Source organism: Pseudophryne corroboree, chromosome 3 (genome assembly GCF_028390025.1).
Source record: "Pseudophryne corroboree isolate aPseCor3 chromosome 3, aPseCor3.hap2, whole genome shotgun sequence".
NCBI classification, from domain to species: Eukaryota; Metazoa; Chordata; class Amphibia; order Anura; family Myobatrachidae; genus Pseudophryne; species Pseudophryne corroboree.
This window is the reverse complement of record NC_086446.1, coordinates 738,224,516-738,246,860: the sequence shown is the minus strand read 5'-3', so window position 1 is coordinate 738,246,860 and position 22,345 is coordinate 738,224,516. Positions and strand designations below refer to the sequence as shown.

The window sequence follows — 22,345 nt, the reverse complement described above, 5'->3', positions numbered from 1 at the left end:
GAAGGGTTCATGTAGGGAATTGAGCAGGTCACTGGCTGAGGAAGAGCATACCACTTCATCTCGGATCTTATCAATCTTGTCCTAGAAGTAGGAAGCAAAATCATGTGCCTTGATAGTGGCTGGCGGGTTTGGTGAGGGAGGGTTTAGAAGTGATTTAAATGTATTAAACAGTCGTTTGGGCTTGAGCAGAGATGAGTTTGGAAATATGTTTGTTTGACAGTGTCGCTTGGAGTACGTGAGCTTTTTTTGTGTCTTGTTAATTTAGAGTGCGCGGAGCAACTTTCCACAGCTGCTATGTGGTACTCTGCACACATTTTCATTAAATTCTTCAGGATTGACACCTTCGTCTCCAGAGACACTAGTCTTGGGCAAATGGTCCTACACAGAGTACAGAAGCGTTCACTCCCTTTAGGGGAAAGCTTTGGGGCATCCTGGTGTCCCTCATGAATGAAAGATGTGATTTTGGTTCTTACCTGATAAATCATCTTCTCTGAATTCCTTAGGGAATACTGGATGCCTGTCCGTACACTCCTGGATTTTGCTTGGGGTTGTTTCTTGGATTATAGCTGCCCAAGCCCACTGGCTTCATTCAACATGCATGTTTGTGTGCCTTATTTTGTTTCCCCTTCTCCTACTACTCTATCTTTTGAGCTTTGTTAGTAATAGCTGGCTGTTCAGGGGCATGGTATAGAGGAGGAGGAGCCTGTGCTGTCAAGCATTAACTATTTAGTGCTCATACTCCTTCAGCACCAGTTATAACCAGTGTCTCTCCATTGTCCCCTATGAAATTCAGAGAAAAGGATTTATCAGGTAAGAACCAAAATCCTATTTTACATCCATTCTTTAATGATCTCATCATGGTTTGTTGTTTTTGATCTCCTTTATTTTGCCGTCTTTGCAGGGTCTTAAAAACGACTTTGTTAGGAACATCCTATGGACATTTGAAGACATCCATATGTTAGTGGGCTCTAATATGCCTATTTTTGGAGGAGGGCGATATCCAGCTGTCAGCCTACGTCTCCGGTAAGCTGGAGAAATGCAAAATGGGTCTGGAAGACTGGATCTGTCTTGTAACTGCCTCTACATGTATTATTATGTTAGTGTTCACTTATGGATTCTGTGCCGGCAGGATGCAGGAGCTGCGGGGGCACTCTGTGCACGTGCACTGATAGGGGGCGTGTCTGGATGGGATGTGTCCCGCCGGCATCACAATTGGGGGCGGGCCTGCCCCTCTACATCACTTATGGGGATGTGCCCAAGCTGTCCGCATCAGTGAAGGTGGCCTGGCCAGCACCTACGAAGGACTTCTCCCAAGTGCTCCCTTTCCTGCAAGTAGATGCCGTGCGGGTGCGCACGGCATCTATTCATGCAGTGGCAATGGCACGGCAGGCTGTTTTTTTAGCAGGGCGCCACTGAAGAGGGAGGACGCATTTTCCCTTTAAAAATAGGGCAGGGCGCAGTGCCCTGCTAAAACAACCTAGCATATGAACACTATTGGCAGGGTAAACCCTAGTTCAAGCAGTTTCAGCGTTCTGTTTGGTGTTCACGCATACACTCTGCACTTTGGGCAACAATTATTATCCTCAATGTACAGGTCTGGCATTGTAAAAACAAAACAAAACAAAAAACGCTCCAGTTGAGTCCTGGGTAATGGGAAATTAGTCACATGATTCAAAGAAGAAAGGAAAATGTCCAGAATGTGGTGCACAAAAAATATACGGTAGCTAAAATATAACTTTTATTAGTATTCCAAGTAAAAGATATGCATAAAAAGCGAAGAATTTATTTAAAAGAGAAAGTGTAGAGGTGTCAAAAAGAATGAAAATGTGTATTAAAAAAACGCTATATGTGAAAGGACTCTATGAAATATTTTTTCTTTTTTCTGAAGAAATTCACAGAATAAAGGGAGAGCAAAGGGTCTGTGCCCAATGTATTAATGTAGCATAATATGACATCCAATCTTGGGTACAGTATGATCTCCAGTAAACATATCAATCAATATTAAATCTGTGGGACTTAATGGGTTTATTTTACATATATTCTTGTTTCTTAAATTATGCCCTAATGGGTGGGATTCCCAATGTCCTCAAAAAGTGTCATGCACCTCGAGCTCTAGGCCTCACAGTTAGACTTGTTAGTTAGACTTATATATTCTGTATAAGAAATACATTAATAGGTGCTAGCGCCCACTGCCAAGCCTCTTGTGAATATATCTAAATATATATATATATATATATATATATATATATATATATATATATATATATATATATATATAGTGATTTGTTTAGATATATTTATTGTGGACCAATCCACTTAAGGCTCCAAAAGTCCCTCCTATCTCACATAAGTGGTAGTGTGAATGGAAAAATCCCATTCAACGTGATGTTATATCTATCTTTGTACCACTGAGATGGGGAATGATAAGTGGCTCCCAAATCTCAGGTTAAACTAATACACTGAGGGAGAGAAGTGTTGGGATATAGTAACTGTATAAATACTCCTTATAGATAAAGTTTCCTTATCCCAAAGGAGTGTACTATGCAAACCCCCTTATCTTGATATTGGATAGCAAAATCTTGGAGTGTGGTAGCATATATAATCTCACTATCTCTATACTCCAAGTATTAAGGATTCTGGGAAATGCATATACAGGTACACCACCGATTTTCCGGCATCCTCGGTTCCAGTGCCGTGCCGGATTATCGATTTTGCCGGATTAACGGTGGAAACTAATTTTGCACCTTCAGAACATTTCTAAAGCAATAACTAGTAAAATATATGCTACAGTATAATATTAATTAATGAATAAACACAGTAGTGTGTGATGCTTGCTGTGTCACCTGCAGTGCCCTCAGAAGCTGTACTCACTGACACTTGTGCGCGCTGTGTCTTCCGCCCATGTGCGGTAATTGCTGTGACCTTGGACGCCATAACAGCCCCACTGATGCTTGCTGTGTCACCTGCAGTGTCCGTGGAAGCTGTACCCACTGACACTTGCACGTATTGCGTGTTACGCCCATGCGCAGAAAATGTTCCGGATTAAAGGATGTCCCTAACCCCCTTTAATCCGGACAAATCAAAATTGTCCGGATTAAAAGAGGTTCCGGATCATCGGTTGCCGGAAAATCGGTGGTGTACCTGTATAATTTTTACAGTGTCTCTTCAACACTATCTTTTACTACCACTGTGGGGCAGTCAAGCACTAAGAATATCTAAACAGTGGGTCACTCTAGGTGCATTCACATATGATTGATGTTCACAATATTACAACATGATTGAAATAAAAGTTAAAGTAAATATAGAGTCCATCATTTTCACATAAGCTACAGCAACCTAACGCGGCGTTTCGCTATTTAGCTTCGTCAGAGGCAAACAGTGAAGGTGGCCTGGCCAGCACCTACGAAGGACTTCTCCCAAGTGCTCCCTTTCCTGCAAGTAGATGCCGTGCGGGTGCGCACGGCATCTATTCATGCAGTGGCAATGGCACGGCAGGCTGTTTTTTTAGCAGGGCGCCACTGAAGAGGGAGGACGCATTTTCCCTTTAAAAATAGGGCAGGGCGCAGTGCCCTGCTAAAACAACCTAGCATATGAACACTATTGGCAGGGTAAACCCTAGTTCAAGCAGTTTCAGCGTTCTGTTTGGTGTTCACGCATACACTCTGCACTTTGGGCAACAATTATTATCCTCAATGTACAGGTCTGGCATTGTAAAAACAAAACAAAACAAAAAACGCTCCAGTTGAGTCCTGGGTAATGGGAAATTAAGAAGAATCCTGCTTAAAAACCACGGTGGATGTAAACCTCACAGTATCATTAAAGAAACCTGAGATGTTACAAAAAAAAAAAAACAATTTATTTTTATGTTTTAGGGATAACAACAAACCAATCAATGTGCTGACCGGGATTGATTATTGGTTGGACAATCTGATCTGTAATGTCCCTGAACTCGTCATGTGCTTTCATGTGAATGGAATTGTGCAGGTAAGTAAAATACCACTTGCTTAGAGTGGCCCTTGGTAGGGTGTTCTGTTAGGGCTACATAATGGTGAGACGCGTTAGAGAAGAGGTAGCTACTGTACAAAACATAAGGTACTGTAATCTCTTCTCTGAAGCAATAAATACATTCCACAGAAACCAGTGGGGGCTGTAGGCTTTAGTGATTGAGTTAAAGAAGGACTCCACTAAAAGTGGACATACTGCTCTGAAGAAGTTTCTACCCTGGGTACAAGTCTGGTGGGTGTTCCTCCCCTAGGTCTTTTTTCTGGACCTGTCATTTGGTTTGTTCCTTTAGTTGCTGGAAAGACTTGCTGACTGCTAAGATTCCGATAAGATCTCATTTAATGGCAGCTGTAACCCACCCTGTACCAGGACAGGGTAATTGAACCAGAAGAGAAAGATCAGTCCTAATAAGAGTTTGCTAAAGTGGCTTTTTTAGTTTTATGCAAGCTAGGTTTTAATAAAGCTGCATGCTACCGAATCCTCCTGTTTGTTACCTAAGTATTTCTTACGTTTTTTGATGATTTAGTCAAGCGAATACATTAGAATGGTTATGTAAGTGTGTAATATTTGGTAATATGATTTTGGGAAATCAATATTTGGGATTGAAGGGAACTCTTGCACATGGGAATCAGTTTAGAGCAAAGAGATCCTCAAGCCTACGGAAGGTCTTACAAGGTGTCGGCTTGCTATTCTTGACTTTTTAGAAATACGAGATGATCAAAACTGAAGACATCCCAAATCTGGAAAAGTCCAACTTCTCCACCAAGGTGATAAAAGACATAGCCCAGAACATTTTATCATTTCTGAAGTCAAACTGCACGAAGGAAGGTCACACCTACTGGCTGTTCAAAGGTAACATTATTACATGTTTATGGAGGAGTTGGTGTTTTATATATCTGTGAGTAAGGGGGAGATGTACTAAGCAGTGAAAATAGTGGAGAAGTGAGCCAGTGGAGAAGTTGCTCATGGCAACCAATCAGCTGCTCTGTATAATTTTATAGTATGCAAAATTTAAATGTTACTTCAATGCTGATTGGTTGCCATGTAAATTTATTATAAATGTAATACTGTAGAACTGCACAGCATGGGTTTGGTGAATTCAACCACAGGGCAGGAGCAGTGATGTCAGAGCAGCTTTACAAACTGCAATCTGAGATTGTTACCCTGTGGACACATCCTAAGGATGTATAAGACTGCATTAGAGCTGCAGTGAATGCAGGTTAGCTGAAGTTTCAATGTCTTCTTCGGGTTACATAGGGCTCCACAGGGGAACATTGGGGTTGTAGGTGGTGGGATCAGGTCCTGGCCATCAAACAGTTAAGCTTTTCAGATTTCCCAGGATGCCTCGTCCTCCTGCTTATAACCCCGCCTCCATGCTCAGGCAGGTCAGTTTTTAGTTGGTGCCAGCAGGAAACTGGATGCACCTTTTTACAGGGGGGCTGCTATTTTGCAGCTCCAGGTTTTTTGGTTTTTTTTACACTTTTGTATTGAGCTTGTCAGCGCTGGAAGTCTGATAGACTTCAGCATTGCAAGCTACATCACTCCCCGCCGGCGCCGATACTCCCGCATGGCTAATGCCAAGATGGGTACTTATGACGGGGGTGCCACTCTGCGCGACTAGCACCGCTCACGATGTGGTGACCCAAGGACTGCGTTGCCAGTAGCGGGTAGCAGGTAAAAGTGTCCTGGTCCGCACTGAAACCGTGGTCCTCCACGCATCCCTAGAGACGGACAGCGGCACTGAAAATCGGCGGCTGAAGACTCCGGTCTTCATTAAGGTAGCGCACAGCACTGCAGATGTGCGCCATTGCTCCCTTAGCACACCACACACTCCGGTCACTGTAGGGTGCAGGGCGCTGGGGGGGCGCCCTGGGCAGCAATTAGATTACCTTACTTGGCGAAAAGCACATAATACAGTCTGATAAACTGTATATGTGCATTAACCCCCGCCATTAAAGTACATAAAAGGACAGAAGCCCGCCGCTGAGGGGGCCGGGCCTTCTTCCTCAGCACACCGGCGCTATTTTCTCTTCACAGCTCAGCTGGAAGGAAGCTCCCCAGGCTCTCCCCTGCAGTATCCTGGTACACAAAGGGTAAAAAAGAGAGGGGGGGGCATATAAATTTAGGCGCAAAACTGTGTATATAAGCTGCTATAGGGGAAAAATCACTCAGTATAGTGTACATCCCTGTATTATATAGCGCTGTGGTGTGTGCTGGCATACTCTCTCTCTCTGTCTCTCCAAAGGGCCTGGTGGGGGAACTGTCTTCAAATAGAGCATCCCCTGTGCGTGTGGTGTGTCTGTACGCGTGTGTCGACATGTCTGAGGTAAAAGGCTCCTCTAAGGAGGTGATAGAGCGGATATGTGTGTGGGAGGGTGTCTCCGTCGACAACGCCGACACCTGTTTGGATATGTGTAAGTGCTGAGGTAAAATTATTGCACAAAAGGTTAGGGAACAGAAAGGAAATCTACCCTGGTCTGTCCCTATGTCACAGAGTCCTTCAGAGTCTCTCTATGTTCACTATCCAAAATAACAAAATATCGACACGGAGTTTAACTCCACTGTCGACTACGATAATGCAAAGTTACAGCCAAGAGGGCTAAAAGATATTCAATATATGATTATTGGAATAAAAGATGATTTGCATATCACTGATGACTCATCTGTCCCTGACACGAGAGTACAGATGTTAAGGGGAAGAATGCTGAGGTAAATTTCCCTCCTCTCATGAGGAAAAAGAGCGGGAATCTCCAGACAAGAGACGGCAGCTTCCCACAAGAGAATTCTCAGGCTGTATCCTTTCCCCACTAGGGCCAGGATGTGTTGAGAATCTTCCCCTTGGGTGTCCTGTTTGCACTAGCTATTCTCAGGGATCCTGCAGATAGTGTGCACATTCTAGTATACTACACAGACCGGCGATTGTGTCGGCATGGGTTTATAGCGCTGTGGCAGCGTGTACAGGTTCCTTATCAGCAGAGATTGAGACCACAGTATGCATATAAATATTTTAAGATGCTGTCTTAAGTGATAGATATATAATTATAAAGCATGCCCAAAGGGACATGAGTATACTGGGTCCTAGAGACAAAAGCTATGTCGATTTCTGCTTGACGTGTCCTGTAGAATATACATTGGACAGATGATGCCGACTTAAGAGGCATATGGAAGGCTGAGGATTGTGTGGAGAAAGGTTCTCGGGCCTGGTCTCCACAGCTATAGCTGGTAATTCTGATATTTTGCCTTATATTCCTGCACAGCCTAGGAAAGCACGACATTATTAAATGCAGCTTTTCGAATAAAGAAACAAGAAAGTCTGAGGTGCGTCCTTTCTTGTCAGAGCCGGGGGCAGAGGAAAGAAGCTGTACAACACAGCTAGTCCCCAGGAACAGAAGTCCTCCCCGGCCTCTACAAAAATCCACCGCATGTCGCTGGGGCTCCACAGGCGGAGCTAGGCCCGGTGGGGACACGCCTTCGTAAGTTCAGCCACAAGTGGGTTTCACTCCCTGTTAGATCCCTGGGCAATAGAAATTGTATCGCAGGGATACAGGCTGGACTGTGAGAAGATGCCCCCTCGCCGAGGACCCGGCGGGCTTCCCCCCAAGAGAGGGAGCCAGTGTTAACTGCAATTTGTAAATTGTATCTTCAACAGGTGGTGGTCAAGGGTCCCCTTCTTCAACAAGAGGGTGTTATTATTCGACCATGTTATAATCCCGAAACCAGACGGTTCGGTTAGACCCATATTGTATTAAAATCCCTGAACATATACCTGAAAAGGTTCAGGTTCAAGATGGAATCGCTAAGAGCGGTCATTGCAAGCCTGAAATGAATCTGGACATAAGGGATGCATACCTTCGTGTCCCCATTTATCCACCTCATCAGGCGTACCTCAGAATTGCGGTACGGGATTGTCATTACCAATTTCACCAAGGTAATGGCGGATATGATGGTGCTTCTGCGGAAGCAAGGTGTCACTATTATCACATACTTGGATGATCTCCTCATAAAAGCGAGATCAAGAGAGCAGTTGCTGGACAGCGTATCACCTTCTCTGGAAGTGAAACGGCAACACGGCTGGGTTCTCTATATTCCGAAGTCGCAGTTGGTTCCTACAGCTCATCTGCCTCGCCTAGGCATGATCCTAGACACAGACCAGAAGAGGGTTTATCTCCCGATAGAGAGAGCTCAGGAGCTCATGACACTGGTCAGGAATCCATTGAAAACCAAAACAGGTGTCAATGCATCACTGCACTCGAGTCCTGGGAAGGATGATGGCATCATACGAGGCCATCCCCTTCGGCTGGTTCCATGCAAGGACAATGGAACTTACTGGACAAGTGGTCCGGATCACATCTTCAGATGCATCGGTTAATCACCCTATCCCCCAGGGCCAGGGTGTCTCTCCTGTGGTGGCTGCGGAGTGCTCACCTTCTCGAGGGCCGCAGATTCGGCATTCAGGACTGGGTCCTGGTGACCACGGATGCAAGCCTCCGAGGGTGGGGGGCAGTTACACAGGGAAGAAAATTCCAAGGTTTGTGGTCAAGCCAACAGACTTGCCTTCACATCAATATCCTGGAACTAAGGGCCATATACAACGCCCTAAGTCAAGCGGAGTTCCTGCTTCGCGACCAACCGGTTCTGATCCAGTCAGACCGCAGGGGCTCATGTAAACCGCCAGGGCGGCACAAGGAGCAGGGTGGCGAGGGTAGAAACCACCAGAATTCTTCGCTGGGCGGAGAATCAAGTAAGCGTACTGTCAGCAGTGTTCATTCCGGGAGTGGACACGACCTCCACCCGGGAAAGTGGTGACTTCATCAGGAAGTCTTCACGCAGTTTTGCAAATTGATGGAAACTGCCTCAGGTGGACTACATGGCGTCCCACCTCAATAAAAAGCTAAAAAAGGTTTTACGCTGGGTCAAGGGACTCTCAGGCGATAGCTGTGGTCGCACTAGTAACACCGTGGGTGTTCCAGTCGGTCTATATATTCCCTCCTCTTCCTCTCAGACCCAAGGGCTGAGAATTGTAATAAACGGAGGAGTGTGAACAATATTCTTTGCTCCGGATTGGCCAAGAAGGACTCGGTACCCGGAACTGCAAGAAATGCTCTCAGAGGACCCATGGCCTCTGCCTCTCAGTCAGGACATGTTGCAACAGGGACCCTGTCTGATCCAAGACTTACCGCGGCTGCGTTGGACGGCATGGCGGTTGAACGCCGGATCCTAGCGGAAAAGGGCATTCCGGATGCAGTTATTCCTACGCTGATAAAGGCTAGGAAAGACGTGACAGCAAGACTTTTTCACTGTATATGGCGAAAATAGGTTGCTTGGTGTGTGGCCGGGAAGGCCCTACAGAGGAATTCCAGGGGGTTCGATTCCTGCACTTCCTACAGTCAGGAGTGACTATGGGCCTAAAATTAGGATCCATAAAGGCCAAGATTTCGGCCCTATCCCCTTTTCTCTCAAAAAGAACTGGCTTCACTGCCTGAAGTTCGGACGTTGTTACAGGGGTGCTGCATATTCAGCCCCTTTTGTGCCTCCAGTGGCACCTTGGGATCTTAACGTGTGTTGGATTCCTAAAATCCCACTGGTTTGAGCCACTTAAGACCGTGGAGCTAAAATATCTCACGTGGAAAGTGGTCATGCTTTTGGCCTTAGCTTGGACTAGGCGTGTGTCAGAATTGGCGGCTTTGTCATGTAAAAGCCCATATCTGATCTTCCATATGGAAAGGGCAGAATGGAGGACTCGTCCCCAATTTCTCCCTAAGGTGGTATCATCGTTTCATTTGAACCAACCTATTGTGGTGCCTGCAGCTACTAGGGACTTGGAGGATTCCAAGTTGCTGGACGTAGTCCGGGCCCTGAAACTTTGTTTCCAGGACGGCAAGAGTCCGAAAAACTGACTCGCTATTTATCCTGCATGCACCCAACAAGCTGGGTGCTCCTGCTTCAAAGCAGACTATTGCTCGCTGGATCTGTAGCACGATTCAGCTTGCACATTCTGCGGCTGGACTGCCGCATCCTAAATTAGTAAAAGCCCATTCCACGAGGAAGGTGGGCTCTTCTTGGGCGGCTGCCCGAGGGGTCTCGGCTTTACAACTTTGCCGAGCTGCTACTTGGTCGGGTTCAAACACTTTTGCAAAATTCTACAAGTTTGATACCCTGGCTGAGGAGGACCTTGAGTTTGCTCATTCGGTGCTGCAGAGTCATCCGCACTCTCCCGCCCGTTTGGGAGCTTTGGTATAATCCCCATGGTCCTTACGGAGTACCCAGCATCCACTAGGACGTCAGAGAAAATAAGAATTTACTCACCGGTAATTCTATTTCTCGTAGTCCGTAGTGGATGCTGGGAGCCCGTCCCAAGTGTGGACTCTCTGCAATACATGTATATCGTTATTGCTTAACTAAAGGGTTATTGTATGAGCCATCTGTTGAGAGAGGCTCAGTTATTGTTCATACTGTTAACTGGGTATAGTTATCACGAGTTGTACGGTGTGATTGGTGTGGCTGGTATGAGTCTTACCCTGGATTCCAAATCCTTTCCTAGTAATGTCAGCTCTTCCGGGCACAGTTTCCCTAACTGAGGTCTAGAGGAGGGGCATAGAGGGAGGAGCCAGTGCACACCAGATATAGTACCTAATCTTTCTTTTAAGAGTGCCCAGTCTCCTGCGGAGCCCGTCTTTACCGCATGGTCCTTACGGAGTACCCAGCATCCACTACGGACTACGAGAAATAGAATTACCGGTGAGTAAATTCTTATTTTCAACTTCACAGATGGCTCATCAATTGGAAAAAGTCATCCCTCACTCCATCACAGCGGATTTTACACCTGGGAGCTCTATTGGACTCTTGAGTCAGCAGCTCTTCCTGCCAGCAGACAAAATCTTGAGACTGCAGGACTGGGTCCTCAAATTGCATTAGCCTCTCCGTGTGTCCATTCACTCAGCCATGCAACTCATTGGATTGATTATCTCGACCTTCGACATGGTGGAATATGCTCCGTTTCATTCCCATCCTCTACAGCAGGCATTCCCAACCACGGTCCTCAAGGCACACCAACAGTGCAGGTTTTAGTGATAGCCAGGCTTCAGCACAGATGGTTAAATCAAAATAACTGAGGTACTAATTAAGTCACCTGTGTTCAAGCCTGGATATCCCTAAAACCAGGACTGTTAGTGTGCCTTGAGGACCGTGGTTGGGAAACACTGCTCTACAGCATCTAACAAATGATAACTCTCCCTCCGGAAGTTCAACTATCCCTCGCTTGGTGGCTCCAGACGACCCATCTAGACAAGGGCCGACCCTTTTGGATCCCAGACTGGGTACTCCTCACCATAGATGCCAGCCTCTGTGGATTGGCGGGTGTGGGGGGGGGGGGGGGGGTTGTGACTGAACAGCACTCGTTTCAGGGTCGTTGGACCCAAATGGAGGCTCAGTTACCAATCAGTGTCCTGGAACTGCGAGCAGTATACACTGCATTAACTCTTGCGCAAGGCTTCCTTCAAGGCAGACCTGTCCAGGTTCAGTCCGACAATGCCACGGTAGTGGCTTATCTCAATCACCAGGGCGGCACTCGCAGTCAGAATTCTAAAGTGGGCCGAACATCATCTTCCAGCCATCTCGGCCGCCATCATACCACGGACTCTCAACTGTGACGCAGACTTCCTCAGTAGCCAAGATGTTCATGTGGGCAAATGGTCCCACATCCATAAGTATTTCAACTTCTAGTGGACAAATGGGGTCTGACGGATGTGGACCTCATGGCCCGCGACATAACGACAAGGTTCCAGTGTACGGAACAGGAGTCCACAAGCAGCATTCGTGGATGCTCTCTCAGTCAAATGGACCTTCCATCTAATGTATGTCTTTCCTCCCAGTATCCCTTCTGTCGCTGGTTCTACGGAAATTCAAACAGGAAGGCGGCAACCTTCAGCCTGTATATACTGTAGTGTGGCATACTTACTTCCAGTGGTGTGCTACCAAGCACTACGACCCTACGGTCTTCAGGATATCAAGAATACTCGCCTTCCTGCAGCATGGGTTAAGCCTCGGCCTTTGCCTGGCTTCCCTTAATGTGCACATCTCTGCTTTGTCAGTATGGTTTCAACGCAGGATTTCTCCATTGCCGGATGTTCGCACCTTCCTACAGGGCGTTATCCGGATCCAGCTTCCCTACGTACCTCCAGTGGCTCTGTGATTTGTCCATGGTTGTAGACGCTCTTCAGCAGCCTCTGTTTTAACCTCTGGAGTCAGTTGATGTGAAATGGTTGACTGCAAAGACCTTATTCCTTTTTTTGGCCGTTGCGTCTGCCAAACGGGTGTCCGATTTGGGAGCACTCTCCTGTCATCCTCCTTTCCTGGTCTTTCATCTGGACAGGGCTGTCCTCCGTACTCTGACAGGTTACCTTCCTTCTCCCGTTTCCACCTAAATGAGGAAATTTTGGTTCTGGCCTTCGTCTCCCCAATTTCTCTGGATGTGTTTCTAGCTCTCCGAATCTATGTAGATCAGACAAGTTCACTTCAGAAATCAGATTCCCCCTTCATCCTCTATGGATTTCACAAACGTGGTTGGCCAGCTAATAAACAGACTCTGGCCAGATGGATTAGAATTGCTATCGCTCAAGCGTACTCTAAAGCTGACCTTCCAGTACCAGCTTCTGCCTCTGCTCATTCTACCCGGTCTGTGGGACCGTCATGGGCAGCACGTCGTGGTGCGTCCACTGAACAATTGTACAAGGCGACTAAGTGGTCTTCTATCCACACTTTTCTTAGGTTTTATGCCTTTGATACATTTGCCTCCCAGGATGCTTCATTTGGACGCTGGATTCTACTATCCACTCAGGAGCGTCCCCACCCTTGATGTACTGTTCCCCTGTCGAGTCCTATGGAACTCAAAGAAGAAAATGAGAGTTATGGTAGACTTACCTTTTTGTTACCTTTCTTTGAAGTCTATAGGGTCCACAGGGCGCCCACCCTGACGCACTTGGCCTATATGGGTTTGCGGCTTTGGTCACTGGTTCCCTTCTCCTGTCTGTGAGAGTATGTTCTTATGTGTACCATACCTTTCTTTTCTTTTATCCTCTTCCTGCTCTGGGCTTGTTAACAAAACTGACCTGCCTGAACATGGAGGCAGGGTTATAAGGAGGAGGCATCCTGGGAAATCTGAAAAGCTTAACTGTTTGGTGCCCAGGACCTGATCCCACCACCTACTACAACCCCGAAGGAAGTTAACAAAGGTAAGTCTACCATAAATCTCCTTTTTGTCTGGTGTCAAGTTAAATACAAATAATAAAATACAGCACATTACAGTGTACAGTATTAGGAAGCCTCGTGTTTTGGAAACCAGGGTCTTTAGACCTATTAAATACATAATCATTTAGGCCTGGGTGTCCAGTGCCCAACAAATGGTGTACCACTGGGTATGTAAATCCAGATTAAATAAATAACAAATCTTATCGTTGGCATTATGAAGGTTGGGGTGAAGTGAATTGAATCCGACAATCCCTTAAATATTACATATGCACTTTTCTTTTTATGTGTACTTATTTTACTATGACAGATTTTTGTTAGTATCCATTAACCTTTGTGTGGTGGTCTCCTCTTCCCCAGCCAGTGGCAGTGACATTGTCAAACTCTATGACCTTTCCACTCTCTGTGAGGAGACAGAGGACAAGTATCAGAACCCTTTCACCATGCCAGTGGCCATCTTGCTCTACAAGTAGGTGTTCTGGTTTCTTGCTTATTCATCTGTTCCCTCTTCCCATTTACTTATGGGGCCCACGTGTCGGCAATAAATTGGGGAAATTCTGAGTTTTGAAGATGTTTGCGTAAACAAATCTGTAATGTATGCGGTTCTCAGATTGCCGATTCTGGGCAAAAAGTTATTGCAATCTGTAAATCCGGTTGTCCAACATGTTGGATATCACTGATCAATATGTATTGGTGGATTGGAGAGTTATTAATTCGGGAGAAATTATGCAGTGTCTGTAAATATTATTATTTTTTTTTTATAATTTCATTACCGATGTATGGGTCCCATTTGTATTTTTATGTGTATGGCATGGTCCATGGTCCAGTGACGAATTTTGGCTAGAGGTCCAGTGTAAACAGAGTTAACGTAATATTTGAAAAGCATAAAGGCCCATACACACTAAACGAGTCGACACCGATATTAGCGGGGACCTGGCGGGTTGCCGTCATCGGCAAGTGCATACACACTTGCCGATGCCAGCGGGGAAGGGAGCGATGGGGGAGGGGCGGCGGGGGGAGCCATGCCAGCGGCATGGCTGTCGCTAACGAGGATCTCGCTCGTCTGTACATGTTCAGACGAGGGAGCGCGCATCGTTAACGACACTGAGTGTACACACTAGACGAGATTGTAAAAGATTTTGCTCAGATTGGCCCTTCTGAGCGATATCTTTTACTTTCTCGTCTAGTGTGTATGGGCCTTAACAGTTATGTTTGTTTTTTGTTTTACTTTTCTTTTGTTTTCTCTAACGTCCTAGAGGATGCTGGGACTCCGTAAGGACCATGGGGATAGACGGGCTCCGCAGGAGACATGGGCACTTTAAGAAAGACTTTGACTTTGGGTGTGCACTGGCTCCTCCCTCTATGCCCCTCCTCCAGACCTCCGTTTGATACTGTGCCCAGTGGAGACTGGGTGCATTTCAGGAGCTCTCCTGAGTTTCCTGTAAAGAAAGCATTTTAGTTAGGTTTTTTATTTTCAGGGAGCCTGCTGGCAACAGACTCCCTGCATCGAGGGACTGAGGAGAGAGAAACAGACCCACTTCTCTGAGTTTCAGGGCTCTGTTTCTTAGGCTACTGGACACCATTAGCTCCAGAGGGATCGGTACGCAGGTCTCACCCTCGCCGTCCGTCCCAGAGCCGCGCCGCCGTCCTCCTCGCAGAGCCGGAAGAAAGAAGCCAGGTGAGTATGTGAGGAAAAAATCATCACAGGCGGCAGAAGACTTCATGACTTCACTGAGGTAACGCACAGCACTGCAGCTGTGCGCCATTGCTCCCATTCACCTCACACACCTCGGTCACTGTAAGGGTGCAGGGCGCAGGGGGGGCGCCCTGGGCAGCAATATAAACCTCTCCTATGGCATATATGTGTATATACATGTACAGCTGGGCACTGTTCATGTATATAAAGAGCCCCCGCCATATTATTAGATATTTTGAGCGGGACAGAAACCCGCAGCTGAGGGGGTGGGGCTTCTCCCTCAGCACTCACCAGCGCCATTTTTCTCCACAGCACCGCTGAGAGGAAGCTCCCCGGACTCTCCCCTGCTTGACACACGGTGAAAGAAGGGTTTTTAAGTAGAGGGGGGGGGCACATAATTGGCGCATATACATATGAACAGCGCTACTGGGTAAACATACTGTGTTTTTTCCAGGGCCATATAGCGCTGGGGGGTGTGCTGGCATACTCTCTCTCTGTCTCTCCAAAGGGCCTGGTGGGGAACCTGTCTTCAGAAAAGAGCTTCCCTGTTTGTGTGCGGTGTGTCGGTACGCGTGTGTCGACATGTCTGAGATTGAAGGCTCACCTAAGGAGGAGGGGGAGTGTATGAATGCTAGGCCTCCGTCTGCAGTGCCGACACCTGACTGGATGGATATGTGGAATGTTTTAAGTGCTAATGTTAATTTATTGCACAAAAGATTAGACAAAGCTGAAGCTGGGTTACAGTCAGGGAGTCAACCCATGCCTGTCCCAATGTCGCTTGGACCTTCGGGGTCTCAGAAGCGTCCACTATCCCAAATAGCTGACACAGATACCGACACGGATTCAGACTCCAGTGTCGACTACGATGATGCAAAATTGCAGCCAAGGGTGGCTAAATGTATTCGATATATGATTATCGCTATAAAAGATGTTTTGCATATCACTGAGGAACCCCCTGTCTCTGACACGAGGGTACACATGTTTAAGGGAAAGAAACCTGAGGTCACCTTTCCCTCCTCACATGAGCTGAACGAATTATGCGAAAAAGCGTGGGAAACTCCAGACAAAAAACTGCAGATTCCCAAAAGGATTCTTATAGCGTATCCTTTCCGTCATAGGACAGAATACGGTGGGAATCCTCCCCTAGGGTGGACAAAGCTTTGACACGCTTATCAAAAAAGATAGCACTTCCATCCCAAGACACTGCTACCCTCAAGGATCCTGCTGACCGCAAGCAGGAGGTTACCTTGAAGTCCATTTACACACATTCTGGTACGTTACTCAGACCGGCTATTGTGCTGTAGCAGCATGGACAGATTCCTTATCAGCGGATATTGAGACTCTTGATAAGGATACCATTTTAATGACCCTAGGGCATATAAAAGATGCCCTCTTATATATGAGGGATGCTCAAAGAGACATTAGTTTACTGGGTTCCAGGATAAACGCTATGTCTATTTCTGCTAGGCGTGTCTTATGGACCCGGCAGTGAACAGGTGATGCCGACTCCAAGAGGCATATGGAGTTGTTGCCTTACAAGGGTGAGGAATTGTTCGGAGAGGGCCTCTCGGACCTCGTCGCTACGGCAGGTAAATCGAATTTTTTGCCATATATTCCCTCACAATCTAAGAAAGCGCCTCATTATCAAATGCAGTCCTTTCGTTCCAATAAAAGCAAGAGAGTACGTGGATCGTCCTTTCTGGCCAGAGGTAAGGGCAGAGGGAAAAAGCTGCACAACACAGCTAGTTCCCAGGAACAGAAGTCCTCCCCGGCCTCTGCAAAATCCACCGCATGACACTGGGGCTCCCCTGAGGGAGTCCGCTCCAGTGGGGGCACGTCTTCGTCTGTTCAGCCTCATCTGGGTTCACTCACAGGTGGATCCCTGGGCAATAGAAATTGTTTCCCAGGGTTACAAGCTGGAATTCGAAGAGGTGCCTCCTCGCCGGTTTTTCAAATCGTCCCTACCGACTTCCCCCCGGGAAAGGGAGATAGTGTTACATGCGATTCACAAATTGTGTCTTCAACAAGTGGTGGTAGAGGTTCCCCTGCTTCAAAGAGGGAAGGGGTACTACTCAACTCTGTTTGTGGTCCCGAAACCGGACGGTTCGGTCAGACCCATTCTGAATTTAAAATCCCTGAACCTTTACTTAAAACGGTTCAAGTTCAAGATGGAATCACTCAGAGCGGTCATCGCCAGTCTGGAAGGGGGAGATTTTATGGTATCTCTGGACATAAAGGATGCATACCTGCATGTTCCCATATATCCTCCTCATCAGGCGTATCTGAGATTTGCGGTACAGGATTGTCATTACCAATTTCAGACGTTGCCGTTTGGGCTTTCCACGGCCCCGAGAATTTTCACCAAGGTAATGGCGGAAATGATGGTGCTCCTGTGCATGCAGGGTGTCACAATTATCCCGTACTTGGACGATCTCCTAATAAAAGCGAGATCACGGGAGAAGTTGCTGAGCAGCGTATCACTTTCACTGAATGTGTTACAGCGACACGGTTGGGTTCTCAATCTCCCAAAGTCGCAGCTGAATCCTACAACTCGTCTGCCCTTCTTGGGCATGATTCTGGACACGGACCAGAAGAGGGTTTTTCTTCCGACGGAAAAGGCGCAGGAACTCATGACTATAGTCATGAACCTGTTGAAGCCAAAACAAGTGTCAGTACATCATTGCACTCAAGTCCTGGGAAAAATGGTGGCGACATACGAAGCCGTTCCCTACGGCAGATTCCACGCAAGGACCTTCCAATGGGACCTATTGGACAAATGGTCCGGGTCACATCTGCAAATGCATCAGCGGATCACCCTGTCCCCCAGGGCCAGATTATCTCTCCTGTGGTGGCTGAAAAGTGCTCACCTTCTAGAGGGCCGCAGGTTCGGCATTCAGGACTGGATCCTGGTGACCACGGACGCGAGCCTCCGAGGTTGGGGAGCAGTCACACAGGGAAGAAATTTCCAAGGCCTTTGGTCAACTCAAGAGCCTTGTCTTCACATCAACATCCTGGAACTAAGGGCCACATACAACGCCCTACGTCAAGCGGAGATCTTACTTCGCGATCGACCAGTTCTGATCCAGTCAGACAACGTCACCGCAGTAGCTCATGTAAACCGCCAAGGCGGCACAAGGAGCAGAGTGGCGATGGCGGAAGACACCAAAATTCTTCGATGGGCGGAGAATCATGTAAGCGCACTGTCAGCAGTGTTCATTACGGGAGTGGACAACTGGGAAGCAGACTTCCTCAGCAGACACGACCTGCATCCAGGAGAGTGGGGTCTTCATCAGGAAGTCTTCGCGCAGATTGCAAGTCGGTGGGGACTGCCCCAAATAGACATGATGGCGTCCCGTCTCAACAAAAAGCTACAAAGGTATTGCGCCAGGTCAAGAGACCCTCAGGTGGTAGCTGTGGATGCCCTAGTGACACCGTGGGTGTTCCAGTCGGTCTATGTGTTTCCTCCATTTCCTCTCATACCCAAGGTGTTGAGGATAATAAGAAAAAGAGGAGTGAGAACAATACTCATTGTTCCGGATTGGCCACGAAGGACCTGGTATCCGGATCTGCAGGAAATGCTCACAGAAGATCCGTGGCCTCTTCCTCTAAGGCAGGACCTGTTACAACAAGGTCCCTGTCTGTTCCAAAACTTACCGCGGCTGCGTTTGACGGCATGGCTGTTGAACGCCGGATCCTAGCGGAAAAGGGTATTCCGGATGAGGTCATTCCTACGCTAATAAAGGCTAGGAAGGACGTGACGTCTAAACATTATCACAGAATATGGCGAAAATATGTTTCTTGGTGTGAGGCCAGGAATGCTCCTACGGAAGAATTCCACCTAGGCCGTTTTCTTCACTTCCTACAATCTGGAGTGAATTTGGGCTTAAAATTAGGCTCCATTAAAGTTCAGATTTCGGCCTTATCCATTTTCTTTCAAAAGGAATTGGCCTCTTTTCCTGAAGTACAGACTTTTGTGAAGGGAGTACTGCATATTCAGCCTCCTTTTGTACCTCCGGTGGCGCCTTGGGACCTTAACGTGGTGTTAAGTTTCCTGAAGTCACAATGGTTTGAACCACTTAAAACAGTGGAGTTGAAATATCTCACTTGGAAGGTGGTCATGTTGCTAGCCTTGGCTTCGGCTAGGCGAGTTTCAGAATTGGCGGCTTTATCGCATAAAAGCCCCTATCTGGTTTTCCATATGGATAGAGCGGAATTGCGGACCCGTCCTCAATTCCTACCTAAGGTGGTCTCATCCTTTCACATGAACCAACCTATTGTCGTGCCTGTGGCTACACGGGACTTGGAGGATTCCGAGTCCCTTGATGTGGTCATGGCTTTGAAAATTTACGTGGCCAGAACAGCTAGGATCAGGAAAACAGAAGCACTGTTTGTTCTGTATGCAGCCAACAAGGTTGGCGGCCCTGCTTCAAAGCAGACTATTGCTCGCTGGATCTGTAACACGATTTAGCAGGCGCTTTCTACGGCAGGATTGCCGTTACCGAAATCGGTTAGGGCCCATTCCACTAGGAAGGTGGGCTCGTCTTGGGCGGGTGCCCGAGGGGTCTCGGCACTACAACTGTGCCGAGCTGCTACTTGGTCGGGGTCAAACACCTTTGCAAAGTTCTATAAGTTTGATACCCTGGCTGAGGAGGACCTCCTGTTTGCTCAGTCGGTGCTGCAGAGTCATCGCACTCTCCCGCCCGTTTGGGAGCTTTGGTATAATCCCCATGGTCCTTATGGAGCCCCAGCATCCTCTAGGACGTTAGAGAAAATAAGATTTTAAACCTACCGGTAAATCTTTTTCTCGTAGTCCGTAGAGGATGCTGGGTGCCCGTCCCAAGTGCGGACTACTTCTGCAAGACTTGTATATAGTTATTGCTAACATAAGGGTTATGTTATGGTTTCATTGGTTTTGAACCGATAATATTTTGTTTTTCATACTGTTAACTAGATAGTATATCTCAAGTTATACGGTGTGATTGGTGTGGCTGGTATGAATCTTGCTCTTGGATTAACAAAAATCCTTTCCTCGTACTGTCCGTCTCCTCTGGGCACAGTTTCCCTAACTGAGGTCTAGAGGGAGGAGCCAGTGCACACCCAGAGTCAAAGTCTTTCTTAAAGTGCCCATGTCTCCTGCGGAGCCCGTCTGTCCCCATGGTCCTTACGGAGTCCCAGCATCCTCTACGGACTACGAGAAAAAGATTTACCGGTAGGTTTAAAATCTTATTTTTGTATGTACATAGACAATCCTCTTCTATAAATGGCAGTGTTATCTTTTACTTTATTAAGGGTGTAATTGCCCACATGTGTATCTTTCAGTTGGCAAACCTCATTTAGTATTGCTTAATATGCCTGAGACAGCCTCCTGTGCGGGAACAGGTTATAGTATTTATGTCTGAAGAGAGCTGGGAAATTGACGCGAGTTACGGTGCATTGTGTCTCAGCGGGCCACTAAAAGAGCCGCAGAAGTATAATTAACTGCTCACGAGTTAGTTAATTAAAACACATCCCTCAATCCCTTCCCGCTAATAGTATAAATAGGAGCCTGTATGGCTTCGAACACTTCTGTATTTGTAACGCGTGTCGATTGTGATCATATTTCCTCGTGGGTGCATTTGTAAACAAAGTCGTAATCTCCCTGGAGTTCATCACCGCACAATAACATTTTAAATATTTATCATGATGCATTAACGCTGTAAAGTCCTTTTACAGCTACAGGGAGGCAGCTGAAACTGAGCCAGCAGATCCTGCTATAGGGGAGATACAACATGTGTTACTGTGTGGGTTATGTAAGTGGTTCATCCAGCTGCTACTGGAAGGAGACACATGGCCTCTTCCTTCTCTCTTTTAGGGTGGCATGTAATATGATGATGAAGAAAAGCCAAAATAGAAAGCATTATGGGACGATTCGCACATTATTACTAAACTGCCTGAAGTTAGTGGACAAAGGAAGACATCCCCAAGTATGTATACTATGATTGCCCTCTTAATTTAATATATGGCCTATCACCATAAAGTAGCATTTACAAACCTGTGGTTCTCCAGCTGTTGTGAAACTGCAAGTCCCCAGGGAACCAGAGAAATGGAACCAGAGCAACTATATATATAATATATATATATATATATATATATATATATATATATAGTCAGAAATCACGGCGGCACTCAGAAGGCTTTTTGCTAGCAGTAGTGTTTTATTGCCAAACGTGCATCCAACACATGTTTCGGGCTACAGCCCGTCGTCAGGGATGAGTGTACAATGGTACAAATGTGTCTTATATACCCTCCGAGACATACACCCAGTAATCATGATAATGACAAAAATACGCTCACCTGTGAAACCGCTGCTGAATCCAAACACCACCATTCATTGCCGCACGCGTGTCACGGCGGATGACGTCATCAGCCGCCGCCTGTTCATGACGCTCCCCTGTCCCATCCAAAAGACGTGCACAGTGAGTCATAACCCACAGACGCCGCCGACGCGTTCCCTTGCCTCTGATACCCGTAGCCCGAAACATGTGTTGGATGCACGTTTGGCAATAAAACACTACTGCTAGCAAAAAGCCTCCTGAGTGCCGCCGTGATTTCTGACTACTTGCAGTCTTGCTGACTGAGGGAGGGCACCGGAGCAAGTAATGGACTGATTCTTTTGGAGTGCCGGCTGAGTTTGTTTGCTATATATATGTATACTAGGTGCTTCATCGCGCCCTACGGGCGCTCTTCACACCGTCGCAAGGGGCTACGCCCCCTTAACCCTTGCATGCCTTTCTGGGGTTCAATATTTGTATTATATGGAGTTTTACCTGCATTCCTTTGTTAGTGGTTAAATATTGCACAATGAAACCGCATGCAATGTTGAAGGAGGCGCAGCCCATTGCAACGGCGTGAACAGCACCTGCAGGGCACGATGTACAGAATGTAGCAGGTGCGGGGGGGACTGCGGATTGCGGAGGGTGTCTGTAGATGCTGCGGGTGGAGGGGGGGCGGAAAGCGGGGGGGGGGGGGCGGATGGGGAAGGGTCGGGAGGTGCTGCGGGTGGGGGAGGGGCAGAGGAGTGGGGGCTGCAGATGGGGGAGGGGTCCGGAGGCACTGTAGGTGGGGGAGTGGCAGGGGTGCCACGGGTGGGAGAGGGGCAGGTGCAGGGATGTTGCGGATGGGTGAAGGGTTCCGTAGGTGCTGTGGGATGGGAAGGGGCGGGGGTGCCGGGTGTGGGGTAGGGGGTCCGGAGGCGCCGTGGGTAGGGGAGGGGCAGGTACAGGTGGTGCGGCGGATGGGGAAGGGGGTCCGGAGGTGCTGCAGGTGGTGGAGGGGCAGGTGCGGGGGTGCCATGGGTGGGAGAGGGGTGGATGAGGGGGGGGACCGCAGATGGAGGAGGGTGTCTGCAGATGCTGCGGGTGGAGG

General features: G+C 47.5%; 1 protein-coding gene across 1 annotated transcript in view; it reads left to right on the top strand.

The window, feature by feature from the left end:
- EDRF1 (erythroid differentiation regulatory factor 1) overlaps positions 1-22,345 on the top strand; it is a 266,931-nt gene that overhangs the window by 75,219 nt on the left and 169,367 nt on the right. The window contains exons 7-11 of the mRNA XM_063962243.1: positions 902-1,023; positions 3,873-3,984; positions 4,707-4,854; positions 13,606-13,714; positions 20,793-20,904. Of these exons, the coding sequence (XP_063818313.1) occupies positions 902-1,023; positions 3,873-3,984; positions 4,707-4,854; positions 13,606-13,714; positions 20,793-20,904 (603 nt within the window). The remainder of the gene's footprint in view (positions 1-901; positions 1,024-3,872; positions 3,985-4,706; positions 4,855-13,605; positions 13,715-20,792; positions 20,905-22,345) is intronic.